Source organism: Solea senegalensis, linkage group LG16, assembly GCF_019176455.1.
Source record: "Solea senegalensis isolate Sse05_10M linkage group LG16, IFAPA_SoseM_1, whole genome shotgun sequence".
Lineage (NCBI taxonomy): Eukaryota > Metazoa > Chordata > Actinopteri > Pleuronectiformes > Soleidae > Solea > Solea senegalensis.
In genome coordinates this window covers 21146392-21171418 of record NC_058036.1, presented here as the reverse complement: position 1 = coordinate 21171418, position 25027 = coordinate 21146392, and the positions used below count along the sequence as shown (strand labels likewise).

General features: G+C 43.2%; 2 protein-coding genes across 4 annotated transcripts; one reads left to right on the top strand and one right to left on the bottom strand.

The window, feature by feature from the left end:
• The first annotated feature begins 789 nt into the window (after positions 1-789).
• iars2 (isoleucyl-tRNA synthetase 2, mitochondrial) lies at positions 790-10315 on the top strand. Of its 2 annotated transcripts, XM_044046782.1 has the most exons (24): positions 790-1415; positions 1641-1763; positions 2012-2165; positions 2250-2398; positions 2570-2619; positions 2712-2821; positions 2924-3011; positions 3392-3507; positions 3597-3766; positions 3851-3941; positions 4030-4181; positions 4318-4478; positions 4558-4660; positions 4825-4918; positions 5944-6024; positions 6528-6636; positions 6906-7008; positions 7093-7209; positions 7612-7743; positions 7849-7955; positions 8078-8223; positions 8415-8605; positions 8760-8904; positions 9550-10315. In XM_044046782.1, the coding sequence occupies exons 1-24, from the start codon at positions 1146-1148 to the stop codon at positions 9693-9695; spliced, it is 3108 nt and encodes a 1035-aa protein (XP_043902717.1). In that variant the 5' UTR covers positions 790-1145; the 3' UTR covers positions 9696-10315. The 2 variants fall into 2 exon arrangements, with proteins under 2 accessions (XP_043902717.1, XP_043902718.1); XM_044046783.1 differs by lacking the exon at positions 5944-6024 and having other exon boundaries at positions 791-1415.
• On the bottom strand, positions 10184-24719 carry rab3gap2 (RAB3 GTPase activating protein subunit 2 (non-catalytic)). 2 transcript variants are annotated; one of them, XM_044046781.1, is made up of 36 exons: positions 24551-24719; positions 24310-24430; positions 22880-22965; positions 22555-22672; positions 22316-22397; positions 22040-22087; positions 21869-21944; positions 21677-21778; positions 20798-20897; positions 20448-20546; positions 20046-20194; positions 19866-19945; positions 19407-19499; positions 19166-19305; positions 18749-18944; positions 18506-18649; positions 18326-18408; positions 18165-18229; positions 17966-18056; positions 17664-17785; positions 17199-17409; positions 16535-16632; positions 15513-15621; positions 15259-15419; positions 15004-15181; positions 14366-14539; positions 14178-14284; positions 13989-14055; positions 13686-13756; positions 13562-13597; positions 13307-13381; positions 11983-12198; positions 11736-11825; positions 11237-11461; positions 10975-11139; positions 10184-10799 (listed from the first exon to the last, which is right to left on the bottom strand). In XM_044046781.1, the coding sequence occupies exons 2-36, from the start codon at positions 24416-24418 to the stop codon at positions 10647-10649; spliced, it is 4119 nt and encodes a 1372-aa protein (XP_043902716.1). In that variant the 5' UTR covers positions 24419-24430; positions 24551-24719; the 3' UTR covers positions 10184-10646. The 2 variants fall into 2 exon arrangements, with proteins under 2 accessions (XP_043902716.1, XP_043902715.1); XM_044046780.1 differs by having other exon boundaries at positions 24310-24719.
• Positions 24720-25027: the final 308 nt, after the last annotated feature.

Genomic DNA, 25027 nt, shown 5'->3' with positions numbered 1-25027 from the left:
TATATACAGGACGTGACGTCATCAACCACTCAACACCACCTGCTGTCTGAAAAAGCCCTTAATTAATCAGAGTCGAGAACAGATGTTTGTTTGCGTAACATTATTTCAGCTCTTTTTCTGTCTCATTGAGAAAATGTACCGCGGCCATTTCATTAGTATGATAATATATGTTTGAATTCCAATGGACAGGTTTATTACTTCCCTCCAAGTTAGTTTAACAGCGCCATCCAGTGGCAACTACTGTTAAAATATGGTCAGTATGGCTTTGAATTAAATTAGATACGTTTGAATATATACACGCAGCTAAAGAGGTCCACTTTAAAACTTTAAATTGAATATTTCCATCCAGATAATCAAACAGAGATTTGGTTTTAATGCGAATAATAATACTGCAGCAAGGTACTTCAGGAAGATAGAGTGTGGTCAAGCTAACTGACACTAATTTCTCCGCGGTCAAACTTTGAGAGACTATAAGGTCTGAGAAACAAAGCTGCGAGGATTTTCATTATTTTTCTCATTCAGAAATGTGCTTACAAACGTTCACTTAGACATACGGTGCACGGTGTTTTTATTTTGAAAACCGGATTTCGATGTTCTTCCAAATCAGCTTGACGCATTGGATTACAGGTTTTTCACCGTAAAAGCCTTTGGAAAAATGGCGCTAACGAGTAGAGAAAACGAGTATCTCTAAGTTACGTTTTTATTCATGAGAATATTATGAACGTATCATGACAATTATAATGATTTCTGGCCAGTGTCGTTTTATTGAAATGAAATACACTGAGATGGCAGATTAAACCCACGCATATATCAAGTGAAAAGGCACGAGAACTCATTACTGAATGTAAAAAAATACTAAAATACACACACACACACCGAGTTTTCTGGGGTAATGCACATTTTGCAGTTTGAATAATGGGTTTAAATGGAAAAAAAATAATCAAAAAAATATCGTATGACCCCGTTGAGTTTCCGTAGATGTCCGTTTCAATATTTCTTCCGGAAGAAACACGACACTCCAAGAAGGGCGGAACGTAACGACGACGCTATTACTGCAACAGTCACAATAAGGAAATAGACGCTCGGCACTTTTGTTATTGTTGTTTTTCTTCACTTTCGTGGCCACAGAGCTTTTTCACCTCCCCATGCTGCTGTGCCGGGTTTCGGCAGTTAGCCATGCGTTAGCCAGATGGGGACGGAGGTCACACCGGGGAGGCGGCCTCCTCCACCCTGCTCTCTCCTTCAGCTCGAGCCGCTGTCATTTCAGTGTCAGTTCAGGAGAAGACATCTCTCAGTCCCCGGTGGCAGGTTCTCCTCAGGGACAGTACCGAGAGACAGTGCTCCTTCCTCGGACCGAGTTCCCAATGAAACTGACTGGACAGAAGCTGGTGCAGCGAGAGCTCGAGATACAGCAGGTGCGACGAGACTGCACTCAAAATCTGATAACTTTATTTATTTAAACTTGTTTTTTGGTAACTGGATAGACACTAAATTAGGAATATGGAAGTCTTTCACCCCCATCTACCCCATCTGTCTAATCATTCTCATGATCACATCCTCCAGTTGTCTTTGATGTGACTGCAATATTATAGTATTAAGTCATTAATTCTGTTGCTTGTTCTTTTCTTTATGCATTGCAGGAGTGTGGTTTTGCAAATCTGTATTCCTGGCAGAGGGAGAGAAAGGCCAAGAAGGAGTTCTGCCTCCATGATGGACCCCCATATGCAAATGGAGACCCTCATGTTGGACACGCGCTCAATAAGGTGTCTTATTTACAGTGGCCTTTATTATATTATTTTCTTCTGTTGTGGTGTAACAGTAGAACCATTGATGTAATTTGATTGCGACTTACAAGAGCAGTTTGGTAAAGCAATGAGCTGATATGATACTGTTTTTTTTAAAAAACACTATAAGTTAGTTGTTTTTATTTTAAAGAGGTAATAAGACTGTATTGTACTGTTATCGGTATTGTTTGATACTCAGTATATTAATAAATATGGTTATCTTGCAGATTATAAAAGACATCCGTAATCGCTTTGAGATGATGAGAGGCCGTCAGGTCCATTACATCCCAGGCTGGGACTGCCATGGCCTACCCATCGAGCTGAAGGCTCTTGGGGACCAGGGGACCAGCGGCTTGAGTCCCCTGCAGATCAGACAGAAAGGTCAGAAAGGACAGATAGTTCCCTTGAACATGAACTCTATTAGATTTGCATGAGCTCATTATGTCTGGATTGTGCCAACTACAGCAAGGGAGTTTGCAGAAGGGGCCATAGCTCGTCAGAAGGCTGCTTTCCAGCGCTGGGGGGTAATGGCTGACTGGGACAAGTGCTACTACACGTTTGATGGGGCCTATGAGGCTGCTCAGCTGAAGGTCTTCCAGGAAATGCACAGCAAGGTGAACATGCATGTGTTATTCAGCCAAGAACAACAGTTAATCAAATAAAACAAATAATATAGCAAGAACAACTGCAAATAGCAAAGCTAATAAGTTTTTTCAGTGGCTTTAGAAGTGGATACTTTTGGATTTCTCCAAATGTTTTAACTTATGAAACATATTTTTGTCCAGGGGCTCATCTACCAGGACTACAAGCCAGTCTTCTGGTCTCCTTCTTCGAGGTACTGTCAGGATGTAAACATGTGTTTTTTATATTTTTATGTCAATATTTAATACTTTCTGACAACCGTGACTTTTCACCGTGCGTCTCCAGGACGGCCCTGGCTGAGGCAGAGTTGGAGTACAACCCTGCACATGTGAGCAGAGCCATTTATGCCACATTTCCCCTGACCACACTGCCGCCTCAGATCGCCTCAGAGAACGGTAACACAAACACATTTACAACAAAGTCACTCTGAGCTTTTATATTTCTGACCTGAGTGGGGATCTCTTTAACCATTTGTGGGTGTATGTGTGCCTCTGCAGGTCTGGATAATGTCTCTGTGTTGGTGTGGACCACTCAGCCCTGGACCATTCCTGCAAACCAGGCTGTTTGTTACATGCCCAATGCCCAGTAAGTAGCTGCACTGACAGATGACAACTTCCGTCTCCCTTATTAAAATGTCCTCTCCATAACCAATCAACGTTTTAGTGAATAAAAACATTACTACCTTTGGATTAGTTCCTACAACATTCCAGTAATGTAGACTTGGGCATAACCTAAGATAGTATTTCCTGTGCCTTATTTTAACTGTTTATCTTTCACATTAACTGCTCTGCATAACAATACGTTTATAACAAAGATAATTCTTGAAGTAATCATTTCTTATTTGAATAGTTTTTACTTTTACTGTTTACTGAAACCACATTTTCCATCCACACAAACGAGAAAATGTCGTAGCGTTTCCTCCTGCTTCTGTGGAAACACCAGAGTGACTTTTCCATTTAATACAGATACTCAGTGGTGAAGAGGGCAGACAGCGGTCAGCTGCTCATGGTGGCCACTGAACGCACAGCCAGTGTGGCGGCGCTGCTCGGCACAGAGCTGGAGACTGTTGGCACCTTCACAGGTAAATATTCACAGAGCCACCACTGTCTGAAACATGTTTTCTCTTACATACACGATTGTATGAAATGTCCCATCACTTTTTCCTCCAAGGCTCCCAACTTGAAGGTGGGCTCTGCAAACATCCCACAATCCCTGACAAGGATGTGCCGCTGTTGCCAGCCAATCACGTGACTATGGCCAAAGGAACAGGATTGGTCCACACAGCACCAGCGCATGGCATGGACGACTACAGTGTGGCATCACAGTTTAACCTGTCTGTGGTACGTTTGCACGTTATGGGTCGTTAAATCAACAGGTTTGTACGTAGCGCTGTGTAACACTGTGTGATCTGCTTCTCCCTTAAGGACTGCATCGTGGACGAGGACGGCAAGTTCACTGAAGCAGCAGGTCCTGAGTTACAGAGTCTGTCTGTGATGTCAGAAGGCACTGACAAAGGTACAGTATGAATCAAGTGTGGACACAACATGCCCAAGGTGTAGGTGTACATTTCATTTACATGGGAATTGCCTTTCTGTGTGTGTAGTGATTTCCATTCTGAAGGAGTGTGGGGCTCTGGTGAAAGAGGAGCAGTGTATCCACAGTTACCCGTACGACTGGAGGACAAAGCAACCCGTCATCATCAGCCCCAGTAAGCAGTGGTTCATCAACACTGCGTCGCTGAAAGACAAAGCCAAGGTAAGTAGGGTAGCCGTGATAAAGCTCGGAACTCTGGAGATTCTCTGAAGATTGTCCAACGCCACGTTTCCAGGAAGGTATTGATTTTGTTTCCAGAGACAAAAGTGTGTGTATATATGTGTGTGTGGTCATCTAGGATGCACTGCAGAAGGTGCGTGTATTGCCAGAGTCGGCAAAGGGCAGCCTGTTGGCCATGCTGGACAGACGGACGTACTGGTGCATCTCCAGACAGCGAAGCTGGGGCGTCCCAATCCCCGTCTTCTACCACAGAGAGACCGGAGAGGCTCTGATCAACAAGTAAGCTGAGGCACAGCACACATGCAGTCAAACTGTACACTCAATATTAATATTCCTGCCGTCGTTCCGTCCTCTGCAGACATACAGTGTCCCACATATCAAAGCTCTTCCAAGAAAAGGGCAGTGACTGTTGGTGGGAGCTTCCCATCGAGGCTTTTCTGCCAGCTGAAGTCCTTAAGAAGGTAAGATGATGCCCCAATAACGACACTGAACATCATATAAATAATGTTTTTGGACAGAGTAATCCCTCACTCATGCCAGCATTACTAACTTCAAAATAAACTTGCAAGCACAAAAGATCCCCGGGCTTCTAACAACTGTTGGCCTGTGTGTTGTTTTTTACCAGAGTAAAGCGGGTCCAGTGACTGACTACGTTCGTGGAGAGGACGTTCTGGACATCTGGTTTGACAGTGGGACGTCGTGGGCTGCTGTACTAGAAGGTACATACTAAACTCATTTAACATTGAAGCACATATCAAGATACATCAGGTTTTGATTTTGTCATTGTCATGACATTTGTCAAAATCTGAATGAAGGATTAAATTCACAAGATAACATTTGAACTTACTGATGGAGGCTGTAGACCCCACTTGTTTGAATGTAAGTCCATGGGAAAATGAGCCAAAATTCTCACTAGATTTACAATTTTCATGAGGAAATAATGTTTCACTGTCTCACTTCATCAGTAGCACAGGATACATTAATACTGGGATATAAATATGGGATATAATATTCAGCAAAAATATACCAGGATAGGATTTTGTTAATAAAGTTCCCATTTAGAGGATAACAGACAATAAAGCACGAGTGGTGGTCAAATCACAAACCTTGAGGCTTTCAAAGAGGACTTCAGAATTTGAAGAAGAAACAAAAAAACAACCTAAACTGTCACATGAAGAACAAGGTGATTCCCTTCAGTTTGAATAAATCAGCATCTGTCTATGTAAGCAAAGCTGTGTTTTGTTCCCTCCAGTAACAGATGTTGTTGTCATTAGGTGGAGAACACGTGACCTTCGTAAGAAAGTGACTGCTTTGTGTCGTAAGACTGCACCGTCTCACTTTCACACCTGCAGGCTTTCAAACGGCCTCTAATCAACTCTCCTTTCATTAGTTTTATTGCAGAGAGAAAGCTTCTTAAGAGAGAAAGCTTCTTGCAAAGTGTGTTGTGAACAAAAGCCGCAGCAGTTTGCTGACCACATACCTGGATTAGATGACGGTGCAGTCTCGGTATACCAGCGTCACTCAGCTCTGGGGTTTTACTTTCAGCATTACTGAGAATTAACAGTAAAAAGTTTAATTAATTTTCATTGCAGAAGCACAAAAAGTCTCAATTATTTTTAGTTGAAGAAATGTCCTCACCTGTTACAGCGCTGTCGATCTGTCGGTCGTTACAAGAATGAGTTACAATCAACGTTTGTTTGTTTTAAACAAAAAGCTGCAAAATGTAGTGTGTTTTTATTTCCAGAGGAGACGGAGGGAGATTCTGCAGAGCCTGAGTCTCGTCTCAGCTGGCTCCCCACTCCACTACGCAAACCTCTGGTCACAGGTTATTTGACCGTCCACCAACTGTGGCCTAGCTGTGGCTCTTAACCACTGTGGCGTCTCACTCGTTCCTCCTCTTTTTTGCTTTCAGAAGCTCTTGGATATGTTTACAACCCCCGGCTTTCCTCTCACGCTCTCTGCTTTGCATGCAGGATTTAGACATGTAGGCATCTGTCTTGGGAGAACACTGGGGGGGTTTGTTTCTTTCTCTTTTTTTTTTTTCCAGGGATGACTGTAACTGTGTTTTCTTTTTGTTTTCTTGAATGGATTCAGGGTGGAGATGGACTGGGTTGAAGGACAGCTGTCTGTATGAAACATAAAACCTAGATTTTGAAAAGTGGTCAAAGCATGTTAATGAGCAATAGTCACATTTAAGTAAAGGTCATTTTCCTCACCTGTCACTAACAGAGTCTCTTACCTCTTGTCTTCTCAATGCTAACCATTTGTTTTACCACCATTGTTTTGTGTCTGCGTGGAACTGAACGATCTCCTGCACTCATCCCTCAGAGTCAGACTCCAGAGCAGATGCATATGTGGAAGGAAAGGACCAGATCGGAGGCTGGTTCCAGTCGTCACTGCTCACCAGTGTAGCCGTCAGGAACAAAGCTCCGTACAAGTGAGTGTCCCGTCTATTTACTGCAGATGATGACTGTGCACATGAATTCAATGTAAATGTGTCATGTGTTAAATATTCAACAAAAAACTAAACATAATTTACCAGAAAGACAACATGATATGGGATTTAAGAACATTTTGGGGACATTTATGAAAAAGGAAACACATTTAAATATCATATTGTGATAAGGTAATGGATGTAGTGCTGTTTGATGCTGGGAATCAATAAAATGATCTAAAATAAACTATAAGCAAAATAATTGTGTGTAGGTCTCTGGTGGTCCATGGCTTTACTGTCGGAGAGAAGGGAGAGAAAATGTCCAAGTCTCAGGGAAACGTTGTGGATCCTGATAAAGTCATTCATGGAGGGGAGGTGAGAAAATCGTGGATGAAATGAAATATTACACTTTAGGCTGCAGGATTGACGCGGTCTCATGTGTCTTCTTGTTTTTCTCAGGATCTGCCAGCGTACGGGGCAGATGTGCTGCGTTGGTGGGTGGCAGAGTCAAACATCTTCTCCGAGGTCCAGATTGGACCCACTGCACTCAACTCGGCCCGAGAGAGCATCAACAAGGTACCGGAGTCAAATTTAGTGGTCGTCGCTCGACTGAGTTGAACAATCGGACAAGTCTGACTCCAGAAGTGGTGATTATTAGATGGAATATTTAGTTCCTTCAGCTGCCCAAACATGAAAGTCTTCTTCATCAGTCCAAAAGTGGGTTTTCTCTGCAGCTTTCGCTCTCGTCAATGCCATGGTGGTGTTTGTTTTCAGACAACAGTACTGCACGTTATACGTCATCTCCTTCTACGTCCGGGTCAAAGACCTAGGAGGAAATTTTGGTGCATGGGCAGAACCAACTAAGATTGTTCGATTTCACTCAGAAAACTTAACTATTGTCTTAGTCCGACTAAAATTTGACTTCAAACACATGCACGTATGCACACTGACTGTTTCTCTTCTTTGTTTCCCTCCCAGCTGAGAAACACGCTGAAGTTCCTGCTCGGTAACCTGCACGGGTTCGACCCCCTTTCTCAGACCGTGGACTCCAAAGAAATGCACTACATCGATCAATACATGCTGCACCTGCTGCGAGAATACAGCATGAAGGTGTGTGTGTGTGTGTGTAACAGCGGGGCCGTAGACTGTAAGTGGAGGTGTAATGATGATGATGATGATGATGATGATGATGATGGTGCATTTTAACGTCTGCAGGTCACAGATGCCTACAGTGAGTTTGATGCCGGCAGAGTCATCCGTGTCCTCCAGGCCTTCATCACCAGAGAACTCTCCAGTTTTTATTTCAGCATCATCAAAGACAGGTAGAATGGAATCTACACTTTGTGTGAATTCAAATTTCTCCAGTCTCACCATTAGAAATCACTCCTTCCTACGTGGCCTCAGTGCCCTTTAACCTCAGATGTTGTTGTTTTTTTTAAACCAGGTTGTACTGTGATCCAGAGGACTCACTGGGCAGAAGATCATGTCAGACGGTTTTGGAGGAAATTCTGGACGGCGTCACCAGATCCATCGCTCCCATCCTGCCGCACCTTGCGGAGGAGGTTTACCAGCACGCACCGGGACACGACAGTAGGTGTCATTCAGCTAACGTGAGGAGGAAAAATGACCACAGTGGTTCAGTAACGTGTAATAATCATCCTTATAATCTGTGCATTTACATCATTAAAACGGAATTATTTGGTTTGAGGATAAAATATGAACTAACGAAAAAGAATCGTTAGTTTCTACTGTAAAAACTCACAGACTGTTTGTTAACGCAGAGGCAGAGACTTTATTCAGGAGCGGCTGGATAAAGAGCAGCTCTGTGTGGCGGCGACCAGGATTGGAGGAGGCAGTGGAGGGAGCGTGTGCCATCAGAGACTCCTTCCTGTCTTCAATTCCAGGCAAAAACGCTGCCCAGTACGACCTCACTATAGCCATTGAACCTTGTCTGCTGTTTGAACTCATGGAGGTACGTTTACTCTCGGAGATTAGAAAGTCACGTGTCATAATATTATTTTCATGGATTCATCTGGAATCTTTCTATTGTAGCACCGATTTTTTTTGTTTTTTTGTTGTTGGTCAAAGTAAATGCAGATTTAATGGTCGACCTATTTAACTTCCAGTCTCTACAAGAGGAACCTTCGTCCACCTCCTCCCAGCTGGCCGAGCTGATGATGGCCGCGCGCGTCAACCTGACCAGCGAGCTGCCCCGTGACCTGCCCTCTGACGCCCTACTCAACCACGGCACCTTCCTCATCAATCTGGAGGGTGAGCAGCATCAACACTAAGCTCCTTAAGTACTGTAGTGACACAGCGATAAATACTCAGGACAGGGGAGACGGTGACGGGTATAAACAAATGCCTGGTAGATTCAAATTATTGTCAAATGAGTTCATCACACGATTCTGATCAGCTCTAAAGCCCTATTTGAACAGGACTCATTTTACATGAGGAGGTAAAGTAAGTATTACCAGAGCTTCTCTGTGATCTTAGTCCCGCCTGATGTCGGTAAAGATTAAAGCGACTTTTATCCGGGGTAAAAAAGTCCCGAACACTAACACTTATCCCGTGCAAATAGACCAGCAGTAAATATGTCTTTACTTGTGATATCGAGAAGCAGCAGTGTATGCACAGTGACGACAGGAGGTGGCGGCTGTGCATAAATCAAGCGCCACTCTAGCTGGTGCCAGGTCTTTGATCACCAGGTTCACTACTCCCCTCCTTGCCCACCCGTGTCAAGGAGTAATAATTGATTAATCGAGTAATTGTTTCAACTCTAATTCTAATGTCCTTTAAAACAAGCGTTCAGATTTTCAGGTTGGGCAAACACTGATTAACGTCGGTCTTAACCTCTTCTGTGCTTCTCTCATTTGGTGGAAACATTGCTCAGTCCGTGTGTCTGTGTGTCGTCAGGTGGCGTTATCCGCGAGGACAGCGCCTACAGTATCGCCGCGGTGCCCACCTCTGCCGCTCGCTGCCCGCGCTGCCGGCGCTTCACCGCCGAGTCGGCAGACTGCCTGTGCCCGCGCTGCCACACCATCGTCTCGCAGGCTCACTGACCCGCCTGGACACTGGCACCGACCCGTAAACAGCAGAGACGGCTTTGTTTTCTGTATTTGGACGTAGTGAAACCGGCGTCTGTCTTTCTCCTGTATTTAAACTCAAGAGAAAATACAGCTGGAGTCAGAGCAGCATGTGAGAATCATCAGCCAACTCTTTAAATCAAAGACGCCCGAGTCAGTCCCTCTTTGTCGATTATGGCTTAAATGTGTAAACTACAATTATGATCTGGTACCGGCGTGTAATCTGAGGATGACTGAGGTTTACTGTATGAACTGCTGCTAACTGAAGACACTGATTTGATTTTCAGTTGAGAAGGAATGCATTTTTTTCCAGTGTGTAATTGTATTTGACTGTGAGTCACTATGTGACAACAGTGGAGAATGTACAGTCCAGAGTTGATGTGTGTGAGTGAAGGTGAGCAGCTGATTTTTATCTGGACCCCGTGATTGACCAGGAAATGAACCATTATCCCAACGTTAACATCTGAGCTTTGCACAAACCTCTTTATTCTGCATTGGTTTAGCCCAGTGGGACCACAGAAAAGACGGTGTACACGCACAGCTCATTCACTTCTGTCTCTCTATATAAATAAAAAATAAAGGTCCATATTTCTTTATGATACATCTCTTGTCTTTGAGCGGGAGGAAAGGAGGAGAAAGGTCAAACAGATATGGCACACAGGACACTGATGTCAAACAGACTCAAACAAATTAAGCGCAAGTGACAAAAGAAATCTGAATTACATCTCATACACTTATACGGCTGAACACTTTAAGTATCAATAACACAAGCACCCAATTAAGTAAGTGTTAAATGTGTGGACATGTCAAAAATTAAAAGCTTATGACTAGATGGTGAATAGGCTGCTTATCTTTCTGTTTGCGGCGTCACCATTTTCTTAAAGTTTGAAAGGGCGGCAGGTGAACCCGTCCGGGTCAGGGTCAGGGTCAGTCCTCTGTGGTCAGAGCCTCCACTGCCTCCAGAAGGTGCAGGGCCAGGCTGTACTGAGCATGGTTCTCTGGCAGCATCTCAATGACGTGGCTGACCAGCCGGCTGCTCTGGGACAGAGGGACCAGAGGGCAACGCAGCTCACTGGGATCCTGCACAACAAAGGTTTTATACTTAGTTTGGAATTGGAATTATGTGATATGAAAATGGCTCGATTTTTCCTCCACAGGTTCTACTGTATTATACCAGGGTATGTGATCAGAGTGGAGCTGAAAAAAAGCATCCGTTACTGAAAAGTGAGACTTCAGAGCGGCGCTGGTGTCTTACCATGGCCTTGAGCCACGTGCAGAGGGTTGGGGGGAGACGGGCCAGGAGCTCCATTGCGGGCTGCGTCTGACTCTGGCTGTGCAACAGTGAGAAGCTCAGCCTCTGTCCACTCAGTACCAACAGCTGAGAACCCAACACGTCCTTATCTTCCACTTGTAACATCACCTGAAGGACAGGGTGGAAATACAAACAGGAGGATGATACAAAGTTATGATCCTGGTTTTAGCCTCGGTCTGCAGCAAACAGTCCACGTCTCCCTCACCTCTTCAGCCCGGAGGTCCAGGCCTTGGTTGTAGAGTTCACAGACGAGGTGCCGCCGCAGAATGTCGGGGTTGACCTGCAGCAGGGAGCCCAGCTCCAGACACAGCGAGGGCCACCAATCAGCTTTGGGGCCACTAGATGGCAGAGGAGGGCAACCAGTGCCAGAGGCTGAGCTGGAAAGATCATCGATAGCCTGAACCCAGCCAGTCAGCACCCGCAGGAGGAACTGAGACACAGGACACAGTACACAGTGTGTGAGAGTGGAGAAACAAAAAGCACCTTTGAATACATACACGACAGACATGTTTCCCCCTTACATCGTCCAGTCTTAACCTTATAACCGTTCAAAGGAGCCACAACAGAACCAGAGGTGATGTTTTTATTCCAGACATTTGCTATAATCCTTGTATTAAGCTTATTTTATCACTTTTATTTTTCCTTTGTTTGTTCCTCTCTTTATTCACTCTTTAGAAGTGGACAAATCCAGTATAATCTCTTACCTCCTGTCTCAGTGAGACCAGGCCTGGGTCCATGTCTCCACTGGGCATCAGCTGGATTGTCGTCAGGTCTCTGAAGAAAGCGTTCTTACCCTTGAACAAATATGGAATGTCATCATTTCAAAGTACTGTTTGTGTACAATATTTAGAACACCTACACAGTGACGGGTGAATATCGGTGTTATGTTATGTTGTATCTGGGTCACGCACATTAACTGTACCCGTGTATGTAAATGTGCTGTTTCCTCACCTTGCTGTCATACAGGCTGAGTGGTTTGACCTTCACACTAAAGGTCATAACAGCATGTAGCAGGGAGGCAAACAGGCAGTGGTGTTGGACCAGGGGGTAGTGGACCCCTCTCTGCTCCAGGGCCAGTTCAGCTATGGAGGCGGGGCCTTCCGCTCCACACCACGCCTCCTCTACGGAAAGCTCCGGAGGAGACACCTCCTCTACGGCTGAGTCGGCCTGCAGGAGAAACCAATGAGGAAACTTTACTTTGCACAGCAGACACTTGAGTCCAAAAGCACTATGACATTGATAATAATACAGCGTCTAAAAAAGGATTATAAATGGAAAAATCTATGTTCTTAGAAGGAAGGATCTGTGCCTCCACAGCCGGAACCTGATATTGGACTGAACTGATGCAGTTGGCAAATAAATCTAAAAACAAGACTCCTTAAATCAGCTTATAGAGAAAAAAACACTTGGAGCTGCATGGCAAATTAACAGCAGCAGCAGAAACTGTGACAGGCAGTTGTTTGGGGCAGAACTTGATTTGGTTACTTTCATTACAATCATGTTTGTGAGAAGCCAAAAACTTAAACATACACGTATGCTTTAACATTACCAGAACATACTCAAGTTAGCTTGGCCATGCATCTTACAACACTGTCTGTATATACATAAACATATGCGTATATATGTATATGTCTTCATCATTCATCAACTTGCTGTGTTATCTCAAAATTCTGTTGATGAAGCACATGCACTGTTAAAAATGGTCACTTCAGGTTGATGACTGAGCTTTCACTACCTTCTGTTTTCTGTGCGTTCACCTCAAACCTGCATGATGATGAACTGATGATATCACAACTAGTTTGGTATCCAATCACTGTCCGTGAGCAATGAGGAAACTAAGGGAAGACATATTTATGTGCTATTTGGCAAACACATTAAATGCTTTGTCAAGTTTAGGAGTCAGTAGTGCTAAAACTAGTAGCATATTACGTGATATTATGTTAAACATTATTATTAGTAGTACATTAGGAACCACAGTTGCAACAGCAGCACTTTATAAAAATGGATCGTCTACATTAAAGACATCAGATATCAAACTATGTCTTAAAAAGAATTATCCTCATTTCAAAAAGCCACACATTTGATTCTATTTCAAATTCAACAAACAAAGAAGAGACGTGGTCAGCCACACTTCACTGACCATGCTCTGTGCTGAGTTTATGCGAGGGCACTGCTCATTCTCCATGCTTTTCTTTTTTGTCTTTTGGATGTTTTTACTCACGTAATATTTTATAAAAGAAAAAGGCCACTGATTGTTAACCAATACTTCAGTCACCTCCATGAGGATCTGCAGCAGCTGGACACAGCAGCCCAGGAACAACGTCATGGCTTTGTCCCCCATCCCAACATCCTGCACACAGAAACACATGTTCTTAATGAACTGGGAACAGGCAGAAGGTTTGTGTCTCCATCAGGTGAACATTATCCTCTCTGCAGAGTTTTGGATATAAAATAATGCAAAAAAACTGTATGTGCAAGGGAAAAAGATAAATGTGCATGTTTGAGAATCTGTGCAGAAACACAAACGTACCCGTCGACATAAACGATCTTTAGGTGCTTTGCCCACCTACGGAAAACAAGTGCAAACTGTTGGTTGATTGCTTCACACCCTCAGAACAAACAGGCAGACTGGACACAGCATGTGCACCACTTACTTTCTCCATGAGGAAAGCTGCAGCTGAGAATCGTTTGACAAGGAACGTGCTCCACATCATGGTGGAAATACCTGAGGACGATTCAGTAAAGCACAGTGATGAAATAATAATGCTTAATAAAGCAGTTCTTTCACCTTTAGTAAAACCTAGTAATGGTTTGGTCCATAAAATACCAGATACCACTGTTTACTTTTAATGATTTTTGTTGGTTAACATAAAGGAAAGAAACCAGAAAACATTCAAACCAATGAAGTGATTATATACGATTTGGTAATCGATGAATCAAAAAAAGGAGACACTAACCTAATTGGATATGTGGACTGGTGATGAGTTTCAAGTGTTCCACCGCCCAGCACAAGCATCGACCCTCCTAAGACAAGAAGCAGGTGTGAGAACAAAGGTGACCATCGTTGCGTAGACTAAAGGAAGCCTGCTTTTTCTAAGAAGTAACAATCCAACAGGGATGATATGTTTGAATTTCTCTGAATTTACCTCTGGGTCTTTGTTCCACTGCACCACATATTCCCAGCAGCAGTGGGCAAAGAGCAGGTCAGGAGAGAGGGAGTGTGGGAACCGCTGGCACACTGCCACCAACAGTTCTGGAGAGACAGTGGACAGAGGTCACACTTAGAAGTGACTATATAAGTGTCATTTTAGCTGCCAGATGTTTCAGTCCTGACCTGCTGTCCTGTCGTTGTCTCTCTGGCTCTGCTCCGTCTCATCAGTTCCGTCTTCTCCCGTCTTCTGCTCTAGTCTATCCTCTGCTTCTTCTCTCTTCTGGAGAATTTCCTTCAACCGCTGTGGGGCCAAGTTTTGCCTGAACACCCACTTGGAGACACTGTCAGCGATGCCACCTTTACAGTGAAAGGAAAATCATCACAAAAATCATCTGCATGTGTCTGCAACATGAGAGCCGAAGAAAGGAAAACAAAACTAAACGAAAATGAAAGGAATCCTCGGAAAATAGAAATATCGGGGTAAAAAAATTAATGAGAGAAGCAGCAGCCATGCGGGCAGGAAATGATTCACAAGACACAAGCACGTCTTTGCATTCTGATCTTTAAAAATATGTAAAATACTGAAAAGGAACGAAATGTAACGTTGTATGGTGCGTTCTTCCTCTGAAAATGTCATATAGAAAAGTATTTGGAGGCGTTTTATCCAGTACAACTACTAAACGACTGGGTTTTTTGAGCAGTATAATTCAACTTTTGGTGGGCGATTCTTTGTGTTTTCAGTCGATTTTCCTAATTTACTCGCACAATGTTACTGAGAGAATAAGACAACGTGAACTATTTTTTGAGGACTTATTGTTTACCTGTGCCTCCCTCCAACAGCGCTTTGACGGAACACTGAGCTGCAGCAGCACCTGCAGGTGCTCCCTGAGGAGGAGGCACCAACAGCAGAGTCTGCAACACCAGCACATCCTCCAGCTGACGAACACACACCACCCACTGCTCCAGCTCCAGGGACACAGCCTCCCACTCTGAATGCAACTGTCAGACACACAGAAAAAACCTGTGAATTTTAGACCAACAACCACATTCGTGCTTAATCATTTTAAAAGCTCTACCTTGGTGTCGGCGTGACTGGTGATGCTAGCCTTAGCAGCACGGTGGGCAACAAAGGCAGCGAGCAGAGCGGCGGCAGAATTGTGAGACTGGATACATGTAGTGCGGACCTGCTGCCACCAGGGGGAGACAGACTGAGGGTCCCACGAATCATCCACTGCACCTGAGAAGTCGGAAAAAGAAGTAAGCTGAGAGTTCACGTGTTCTCCATGAAGAAGGAACGTTAGCACGCGCAGAATCAGAATACAGTGCATACCTTTCATGTTGCTCAGGACAATGAGTAGTGTGTGGAGGTTTTTGACCGTTTCCTCTGGTTTCTGTAGCACCTCCTTCTCTCTTTGCAACCACACGCTCATCAGCAGAAACTGATAGACGAAGAAAACCAAGTGTAAAAATCAAATAAAACAAAAAGAAAAAAACTATTATTAACTTATTGGTAATGTAATAACACATTATTAGAGGTGTAGTAAAAAAGCTTGATTGTTAATTTCTAATTGTACATTTTGGTGCAACCTCTCTCTAAATCACCCTGTGGTTATTCAGTCTCCTGAGAAACTAATACAACAAACAACAGAACAGCTGAAAAAAAAGAGCATAAGCAAAGTTAAACTCTCTCTCAGATTACTTGATTTACAGCCTTAATGGGTTTTGTGGAATTATTGCACAATAATGGCTATAATACGCAGCCTAACCCAGCTTTAAGCCTTTGGCAGAAAGTGACGAGAGAAAGAGACTGTTCACATTCTTTATTCAGTTTAATATAATATATTATATCCTGTCAAAAGGAAAAATGGTGACATTTTTAAAAGCAGGAGAAAGCGAGAGCTGCATGGGAAAACCCTCCATGAGTCTGTCCTCTCTCTGGCTTTGTTTAGATGGACACAAGTCATTGCCGTGTAAACAGGGCAATATGAAAACTTTGTTTAAAACAGAAGCTTCTAATTAGTCACCACAATCGGATCGTTTAATTTTGCATGACTGTAAATGATGGAATTGCTCTATCTGTTACAGTATGCACCCGTTTTCTCAACCAATTTTAACCTGTTTTACTTCTTTTAACTTGCTCTCTGCCTTTTCCGCACATGCATCAACTCAATCTGCTACACACATTACTTTTACTATTTATTATACAATTACGACATCATTCACACACTAATGATTATCTCAACAAATGAAATGATTTCATTTCAATTATCATAGGAGGTCTAAATTGTTGTTATTATTATTATTGTTATCCAATATTAATCACTGTGATTATCATCTAGTTTCTTTTCTTACCAGTAACTGCTGTGGACTGACACCCGTCTGCTGCAGGGTGTCACACACTTTATGGATTGGGCTTTTTCCACACAGACAACCCCAGAACAGAAAATTTCCTGCAAAGACACACATACACACACACAAGGACAGAGGTCCTCAGCCAGGATTGTTCATTAAAGATCCATTTGATCCTCGTGGCTCCTGTGAAACCTGACTGTGCTACTTTTTACACTTATCTGCGTGATATGCTGCAGTTTGCACTTTGGTTTGGAGAAACACCAGTGACATTCCACACACAGACACTAGTGGCAGCTCACTGTCAATGAGATGTTATACAATTTAGAATTAGCCATCACAATTGAAGTTTCATTTTGACCGTGTCGTGGTAAAGTACAATCACTGACTCTGGTTCATGGTGTTACATCACATGGAGACAGACTGAGTGTCTACACTTGTTTCACAGTGGAAGAATCTGAGTCGAGTCGTCTACTGTTGAAGGTTCTAAGGTTCACCATCTCATCAAAGCTTGTTCCCTCTGTTACTGTAGTCTTTTTTTGTACATGCAGGATGTTTAATTGCACAGCTTCAACATGAACAACTGTGTGACTAATGATCAGAATAACCATGTGCATACAGTAAGAGCTCCTGCTATCTTTCAGAGTAACTGGGAATTTAACCATACCCAGCTGGTTCCAGTCTGCTTCAGTCCCTCGGATCATTTTCACCTCCCCGTCCTCAGTGCACTCCGTCTGGGAGAGAAAGGCCTGGGCAGTAAGGGGCAAGTCGGGCGAGTCCTGAGCAAAACTAACACTGGGTCTCGAGGTGAGCTGAGCGTAACGTTGCAAGGTCGGAGCAACGCGGGACAATTCATCCTCGATGCCTTCGAGTGAGTCCTGCAACAGAAACACATTTATATTGACATTCCCAATTCTTGTGTTTGTGTGTGTACTTGTATTATGTATATTTGTTTGTGAGGACCATTCTGACATATAAACCATGGGAAGCAAGGTCATTGTGGGGGGACCTAAATCTGTTTACACGGTCACGTTATGGGGACTTGTCTTCCTTATGGGAAACAAAAAGCATGTTGTATGGTTAGGACAGTAAGTCAATATTATGTCATCTGAGTGTGCTCGTGTGTGCTCACGTTGCCAGAGCAATCCTCCGTGTCTGCAGCCGAGTGTAGCTGCTGGATATCTGAGTAAAGCTGTAGCAGTTTCATTTGTGAAGAGCAGAGCTGGAGAAGTTCTGTGCCCACTTCCTCTGGGTCTGTGATACAGAAATAAGTGTGATGTCAAATAAAGTGAGAACTTACTCCAAAAACAAAACAAAACACACATTCCCGGCATAAAGCTAAGCAAATAATTTGGCAACCACTTCATGACATCTACATTTTAAGATTACATCTTAAAATGCACATGATTTCTCTCACAGTGGACTGGCACTTACCATGTTGCTTCAGATTGTCGTATAAGGAGCGTGTGATGTTAGTGAGACAGGAGACGGGGGCATTTTTATTTGACAGAAGAGAATCTAGAGCCTAAGAGGGAAATGCAAATGTCGCAGTTACAATATTGACCACAGCGTGCACATCCATTACAGTAGTGTGTGATGGCATTTTATTTTATTTACTGATGTTTTATCTCACCTGCTTCTTGATGGCAGGGTGTTTGATATCCAACAGCACACTTTTGGCTTCGCTCTCGAAAATATCTATTTAGAAATGAAGAGAAAAAATATTAAGTTTTCTCATCTAACTCAGTTACAAGCTTTTTATTTACATCGAGCTTTCACGACTGCATCTCTTACCAGGTTCCACCTCTCTGCTCCTCAGTATCGTGGTCAGTCTCTTTAACAGGTGCATATCTTTGGCTCGTTCACTCTTCTTGTCGCTGAAATGGTCCAGACACATAAAGATGGGTCATGTGATAAAACATCTTTAGGATTAATCTGCAGTCTCGGTGCGTTTCCTTCCGTCTGTGTACCAACCTAAGGGCCAGGTGAAAGGGAATGTTCACAGTCCTCATTGCTCCTGTGATGGGATCCAGCAAACACACCTGCTGGGTGTGAAGCTGCCAGCCCTGACTGGTCACACTGTTCACACCCATCAGATGGTAGCCAGCATACAGCAACCTGGATGTGCACGCACACACACACACACACACACACAGTGAGCATATGCAGGATGTTTGCAATGGCAGAGAAATACATATAAGAAAAAGCTGCCCGTACCTGCAGTGTTTACCCACAGTGAAAGCTCCAACTCGAGGCCCCTGTTGCATCGCCCACACCTCCAGAATCCCCCTGCGGGGGGCGTATATGATGAGGAAGAGAGCATGTCTTCTGGGGAGGGAAGCAGAGGGGGAGAAGTCCCGATCACCTCGCTCCTCCGGGATCTGCAGCCAACCCAGCTGTGCGTCTCTGTAACCTACAATGCGGTAGAATGTATAACTTATCAACTTTGCACAGAGACAAACTTAACAATGACTAAAATGAATACGTGGCTTAGCATGATTTAGAGAAGGAACACATGCTCTAAAATTCAGGAAAATAACGGTGTTTGTGTTATTAAACTCAAACTGAAATTAAATATTATCAGAAACTCTCTTCTTTTTTTACACCGTTCCTTTCACTCTCTGTTTCCCTCACCTTTCCACATGCGGATGGCAATGCCCCTGGCCAGGTCCAGCAGTGTGACTCGACCAAAGTCATCGGTCACTCCAGCCATTGTGTTGCAGGGAGACAGACAGATGGACTCTCCGTGGCGACGAGAGTCTGGGAGACCAAATCTGAAACAGAGTGGAAGGTATGTATATCAAGCTTCGTATCAATAAGACACCGTACAGTATATATGACAGTCGTATTTGTGTCCAGATGTCATAATTGGTACCTGATTCCTAACGCCGTTGCAGGCTCCACCTTGGGCTTCTGTTTCTGAGGCGTCTCCTCTTCGTTCTTATTTTTGTTCCAACCTAACCACCCGCTGAAACAAAGCAGGACAAAGACAGTGATCAAGAAACATTTAAGAAGAGTCCAGATAAAAGAAGGGAACAGACTAAGGAGAGGATATAAAAGATAATAAATGTGAAATTAACATGCTCCTTGTATGGATTACACTGGCACAGAGAAGAGAACAGGCTTTGAATCAGATTACTGATTGACTGCTGTGTGCTGTTAGAGCAGCAGAAGACAACAGTGCAGTCCCACTGAGATACACAAGCACATAGAAGACACTGATGCTATGACTCATTCCTTTAACCTTGAATACTTTTCTATTATTGGCCTTTATGGTAGCAGGACCATGTTTCAGAGGGTTCTTACTCACACGCAAGAACAGGTGAATACATACCTCGCAGCACTGAAGAGGGCAGAGGTGAGTTTACTGGCCACAGCCAGAGCTACGTGAGATAGAAGAGGCTGGGAGCTTCCCTGTGAAGAGATCCAACAAAGAGACATGTGAATGTCTCCTCGAGGGCATTTTCTATGTCATGAATGCCTCACCCCCACAAACAGACACACACACACTCACCTCTATAGCATAATAAAAACCTGTGTAAGGTCCTCCTCCCACAGTGACATACTGGCTCATGGCAGGGGGGCTGCCCTTGACTGAAGCATTAAATCCCCCCAAGATCGATGCATTCTTCATCTGGTCGAACACACACAGCGTCATAATGCCTAAGAGAGGAGTGGACAAATAGACACGAGCAAAATTGGATTTTTCCTTTATTCAAGTGTATATAAAATGAAACATCAATCCTATTTGCTATGGTGGAAATACTGTGAATCACGTGCAGTAAAATAAACTTTCATATCAATTCATCTCAGATAATGACATGGTTTATGGTGGAGTCGTAAATCAAGAGGAGGCTAATCCATAACCATCAATGAATCTATAACTCTAACTCTCTCTCTAGGAATAGCACCTTACCCACACTACTGTGGTCCACAATGGTGTCCATGTCCTGCAGACCCCACTTCTTGTAGGCCAGGGGAGGAGGCTGGATCGTATCACTTCCTGCTGCAGCAGCTGGGTGAATGAGGATGAAAAGAAAATTTGATGATAGGAGAAAAGGCTAAATAAAAAAACTTAATAGATAATTTGTCTGAAAATCCATTATGTATTGCTTTCCGCAGGCAGACATAGCGTGCGTCTATCTTAACTGAAACTTGAGATAATCTTGTTTAATGGGTCCAAAAAGCAAGTAAGACACACAAATATTTTCACATTAATACACCCTGGTTGGAGCACACACACACACACACACGCACGCGCATTACCTCTTGCCACCTGGTTCCTGCAGGCACGTAGAGACTGAAAGAGGCTGAAGCCATCAATGGTGACCAGAGCAGCAGGGTAGAGGATGCTCAACTCCTCATGCTGCAGTGGAATAAATATCAATAAACAGACGTTCTCTAAAGCTCCAGAAAAATGTAGTATGAGTGTTGAATAGTTTATCATACATAACTGAAGAATTCATCCATATTAACACACAATCATACAGCTGAATGCAGGGAAATATGGTTATTCACTGATGCTCCGGAAGTTAGACGAGACAGTTTAAAATATCCTTGCTTTACTTTCTTCTCTGCTTTTCTTTAGCATGAAGGCCAGTAATAGAAGTTTAACAAACAGCCTGTGTCTGTCCAAAGATGTCAAAACATGTAACGGTCACTAATGAACACGTTACACAGGTACATGTTGTTTGCCTTCACTGTCTTGTTGTTTGTCTGAAGAATGGCGTGTAACATTTGTGGGGACACTTCCCGTTTTATCATTTATCTGATCCTGTCCTGCACCTGGTGTTTATTTAGTTTGGATGTGCGCTCCATTGGACACCTTTTATAAATGACGCAATGTGCGGGTCAGACTTAGTCTAGTCCTAAGTCCCAGACTGTCATTTCCAAGCAATTGCTACGCTGTGCTAAGCTATGCTAAGCTGTTGTTACATGATTTACCTTACATTTTATAAAATATCCAATTATTCAATGGGGTGGGCGATGTGGGCAAAAATATCTGATGATATATTTGGAGAAAACATGGAATTTATTAACGTAACCACAAACGGCAAATCATTTAAATACTTAAAACAATCACAATATTATAAATTCATTCAATTCAAACATAATTCTGATGTCAGAGTCAGGTGTTATCATTACCTGCTCCGACACTCCAGGATGACGAGGAATCTCATACGTGCGACACTTCAGCCTCAGCACTGGGTCCTCATGCAGCAGCTGGGCCAGAAGCAGAACTCCATTCTTATGACAGACAATGAGTTTTACGTCAACAGATGAAAACACAAAATGGTTCAGAGGTATAAACGTATAAGATTGTAGTGATAAGGTTACCTCTGTGTAGAAGCGGACATAACCAGATGTGAATCCAACTACTACACACGTCCAGTCAGGCCGTCCTGTGGAGCTCCTGAAAAAGCAAACACAGTTAATCATAATATCATAAGCAAATATTTGGAACTTCCACAGACATCTCATCTTTCACTCACATGAAGTATAACCTACCGCTTTTGGCTTGCCAGAGGGATACAGATGCAGCTGCTCACGCACTCTCTGAGGAGGAAGCATACATACAGTGAGGTATAATACCTGCATCACTGAGCTTAATTCTCTATTGTTCAAAGGCTGCACTCAAACATTCATTATCTGATATTTCACTTATTTTCCCACAATCACACCCATTTTCATTGTCATCCTTATCTGTTGTTTGTAATATTTTTTTCCTGCCTCCTTAGCTATACTCTTTTTTCTGTACCTTATATCAGCTGAATTTACTCTTACCCTTCTTCAGTACTGAGTGTGCCAGTCCAAGACACGGCCAGAGTCATCTCTTCTTTGCCACTGTCATCTGTGCGCCACTTTGCTATAAGAAAATAATAAACATGGCTTACTTCACCTTTAATTTAATAGGAAGTCACATGGACATTCAAATCTCTTTCCCAAACCATATGCCTATCTTTGGAGATGCAAATGAGAAATTATATATAAACTGTGTGTGTGTGTGTGTGTGTGTGTGAGACCTGAGAGAAAAACTGCTTTTTGTTCACGGGCCACGACAAGCAGGTCAGAGCAGGGTGACAATGACACAACACAGTCCTGCAACCAGGGTCCAGTCTGCCCCGTGGGCTCTTCCTCCGCCTGCGGATCAAACAGGAAGGTCAGTGGAGATGACCCCCATGCAACCAGTCAGCAGTTCAATACTTAATATTGGTGTGATTCAGTATGACTCAACTACTCAAGTAGTTTTAATGGAAAAACTACAACTCTGCAAAATCAAATGCTATGACAATCTGAATTTAAGGGACCTGTATGAACGCTGGTGCACAAGACAAAGAAAAGACAGACCGTTGTGGTCGCAGCAGCTTCCTCCTCCTTGTCACCACTCTCCCATGCTGACTCCCAGTCAGATGTGTCCCAAGTCAGCTGATCATCTTTTGAGGAAGGAGTAAACAAAGGGAGAGTCAGGCTGGTGGTTCTTTAGTGGTCTGTCTCCCAACATCAATAAATAAAGACAGTAATCTGTAAATTATTAAGAAAGGGGCTACAAACACCTCAGCTGAAAAGATTAGGTAACACAAAAATGCAAACCATATGAATAAAATGAGAGCAAACAGGAGCAGAGGGGCTGATGCAGGTGACGCTGGACCTAAAAATACTCAAGAGTGGGTGGAAGACAAACAAGGGGGAAAAGGGAGAAAAGTCAAGGAGTAAGACCTGTTGCCATGGATATTTATGATGCTTATGTGTGTGTGTGTGTGGTGGGGGAGGTGATGACACATTCTGCAAGCCTACGTGCAGTTAGTTTAAATGATGTGTATGTAACAACAACTGCCCTATGAGTGTAGGTCTGTATTATGTTCAGGGGTCTCATGTGGGATGACTCAAACATAAAGGCCTGTCAGATTTCTCCCTGTCATGGTGTTGCAGAGCACAGCCCCTCTATAACACTGCAAAGCCTAAATACTGAATCATTAATGCTACAGTCTGATCACCACAAACCTCTGTACATTACACAGCATATATTGTATTGTATAACTGATTCATCATGAATGCCAGGTCCATGGTTTCACCACAAAGTAGTAATACATAACCAAAAGCATCTTATCAAGTGAAAATTAAATTGTTTACAGATTAAATTCAAGGAGTTCTTTTGAAAAGCATAAGGTTCAGCCCTTGACAAGATGAACAGTTGGTTAAAATTATTTAAATTAAAAATATACATGTCCATTTGCAGTTATTTATAAATGTACATGAATTGTAAAACTGATACAACTGATACAACTTAAGTTAATTCACAGCATCATTCACCTTGTGGCTCAACTTTGTATAGCAAATACATGTGACAAGAGTAAATACTTTGATCACATTCACAATGCTACTTTCACCTACTTCTCGGTGTTCTCAAACTATGGTTCTGTACCACCAGTGGTATGCAACCTTCCTCTGGTAGTACTTGGAGGAAAGTCAGAAATACGTTTTTACTGTAATTGCCAGGGTAGGTGATCAGAGTTGACACATTTCTTACTTTGTTTTGGTGAGTATAACTGGGTAGGATTAGAATGGGTTTTTAATAATGCAGACCTGGCAACAACGACCCATCCCCCAATTTGCTATGATGATATCTAATTATATACATAGTCTGACGATTAGCAATCGCTCTGATTGAATTAGTACTACAGTATGAGTGATTAAGTAGTTCCAGAGGAAACGGTCTGAAGTTTTGTGACATGGCTTGCAGCAGCATGCTAATGTATTTGTCCACCGAGCCCTCGTACCTGTGTCTTTCTTCTCCTCCACTGGCTCAGTTTTCTGGTTCTGGAACAAGTAGTCCCGGACTGTTCTGAGCTCCTGGAGCCGGCAAAACTCCAACAAGCTGCAGGACATATCTCTGCTGTGCTGACCCGTCAGGACCCAAACACACAGGGGGAAACCAGTTAGCCTGCTTGCTAACAGCCCAGTTGCAGAAGATCAACGGAGCTAATCAAGTACGTTTGTAAATCCTCCTGCCGTACTTACTCTGTGACAGCTAATTTACAAAGACAAAACCCCTGACGTGTCTCGAACAGTTCCTAAAAGGAATATCGACACAAGTCTGATATTCGTATTTTCCCTAATATTCGCAGTTCCCACCCGAGCCCTGATGTACTGATGACACATCCATCGTTAGCATAAAAACACTTGTTTACTTCCGGGTTAAAGCTCAGTCAAATGTTTCAAAATAAAAGCGGCACATTCGTACGCATCAATGCACTTGTTCACAAACAGCAAATCAAATGCTATACAATAATAAAATGGACACCAGTCACTATCTAAATCCCACATGTGTATGTTATTTAACAAGGAACACTCATGATTATTAGGTTGCATTGATGTGTTTTTTTCACTAGAGGGCGGTAGAGAATAACCTGCCTTGCATGCCCAATGTTTTTTCCTTCACATCTGCTGTTCTCACCCGTACCAGGACACCGTGTTATGTTTTTACCATTGTTGTTT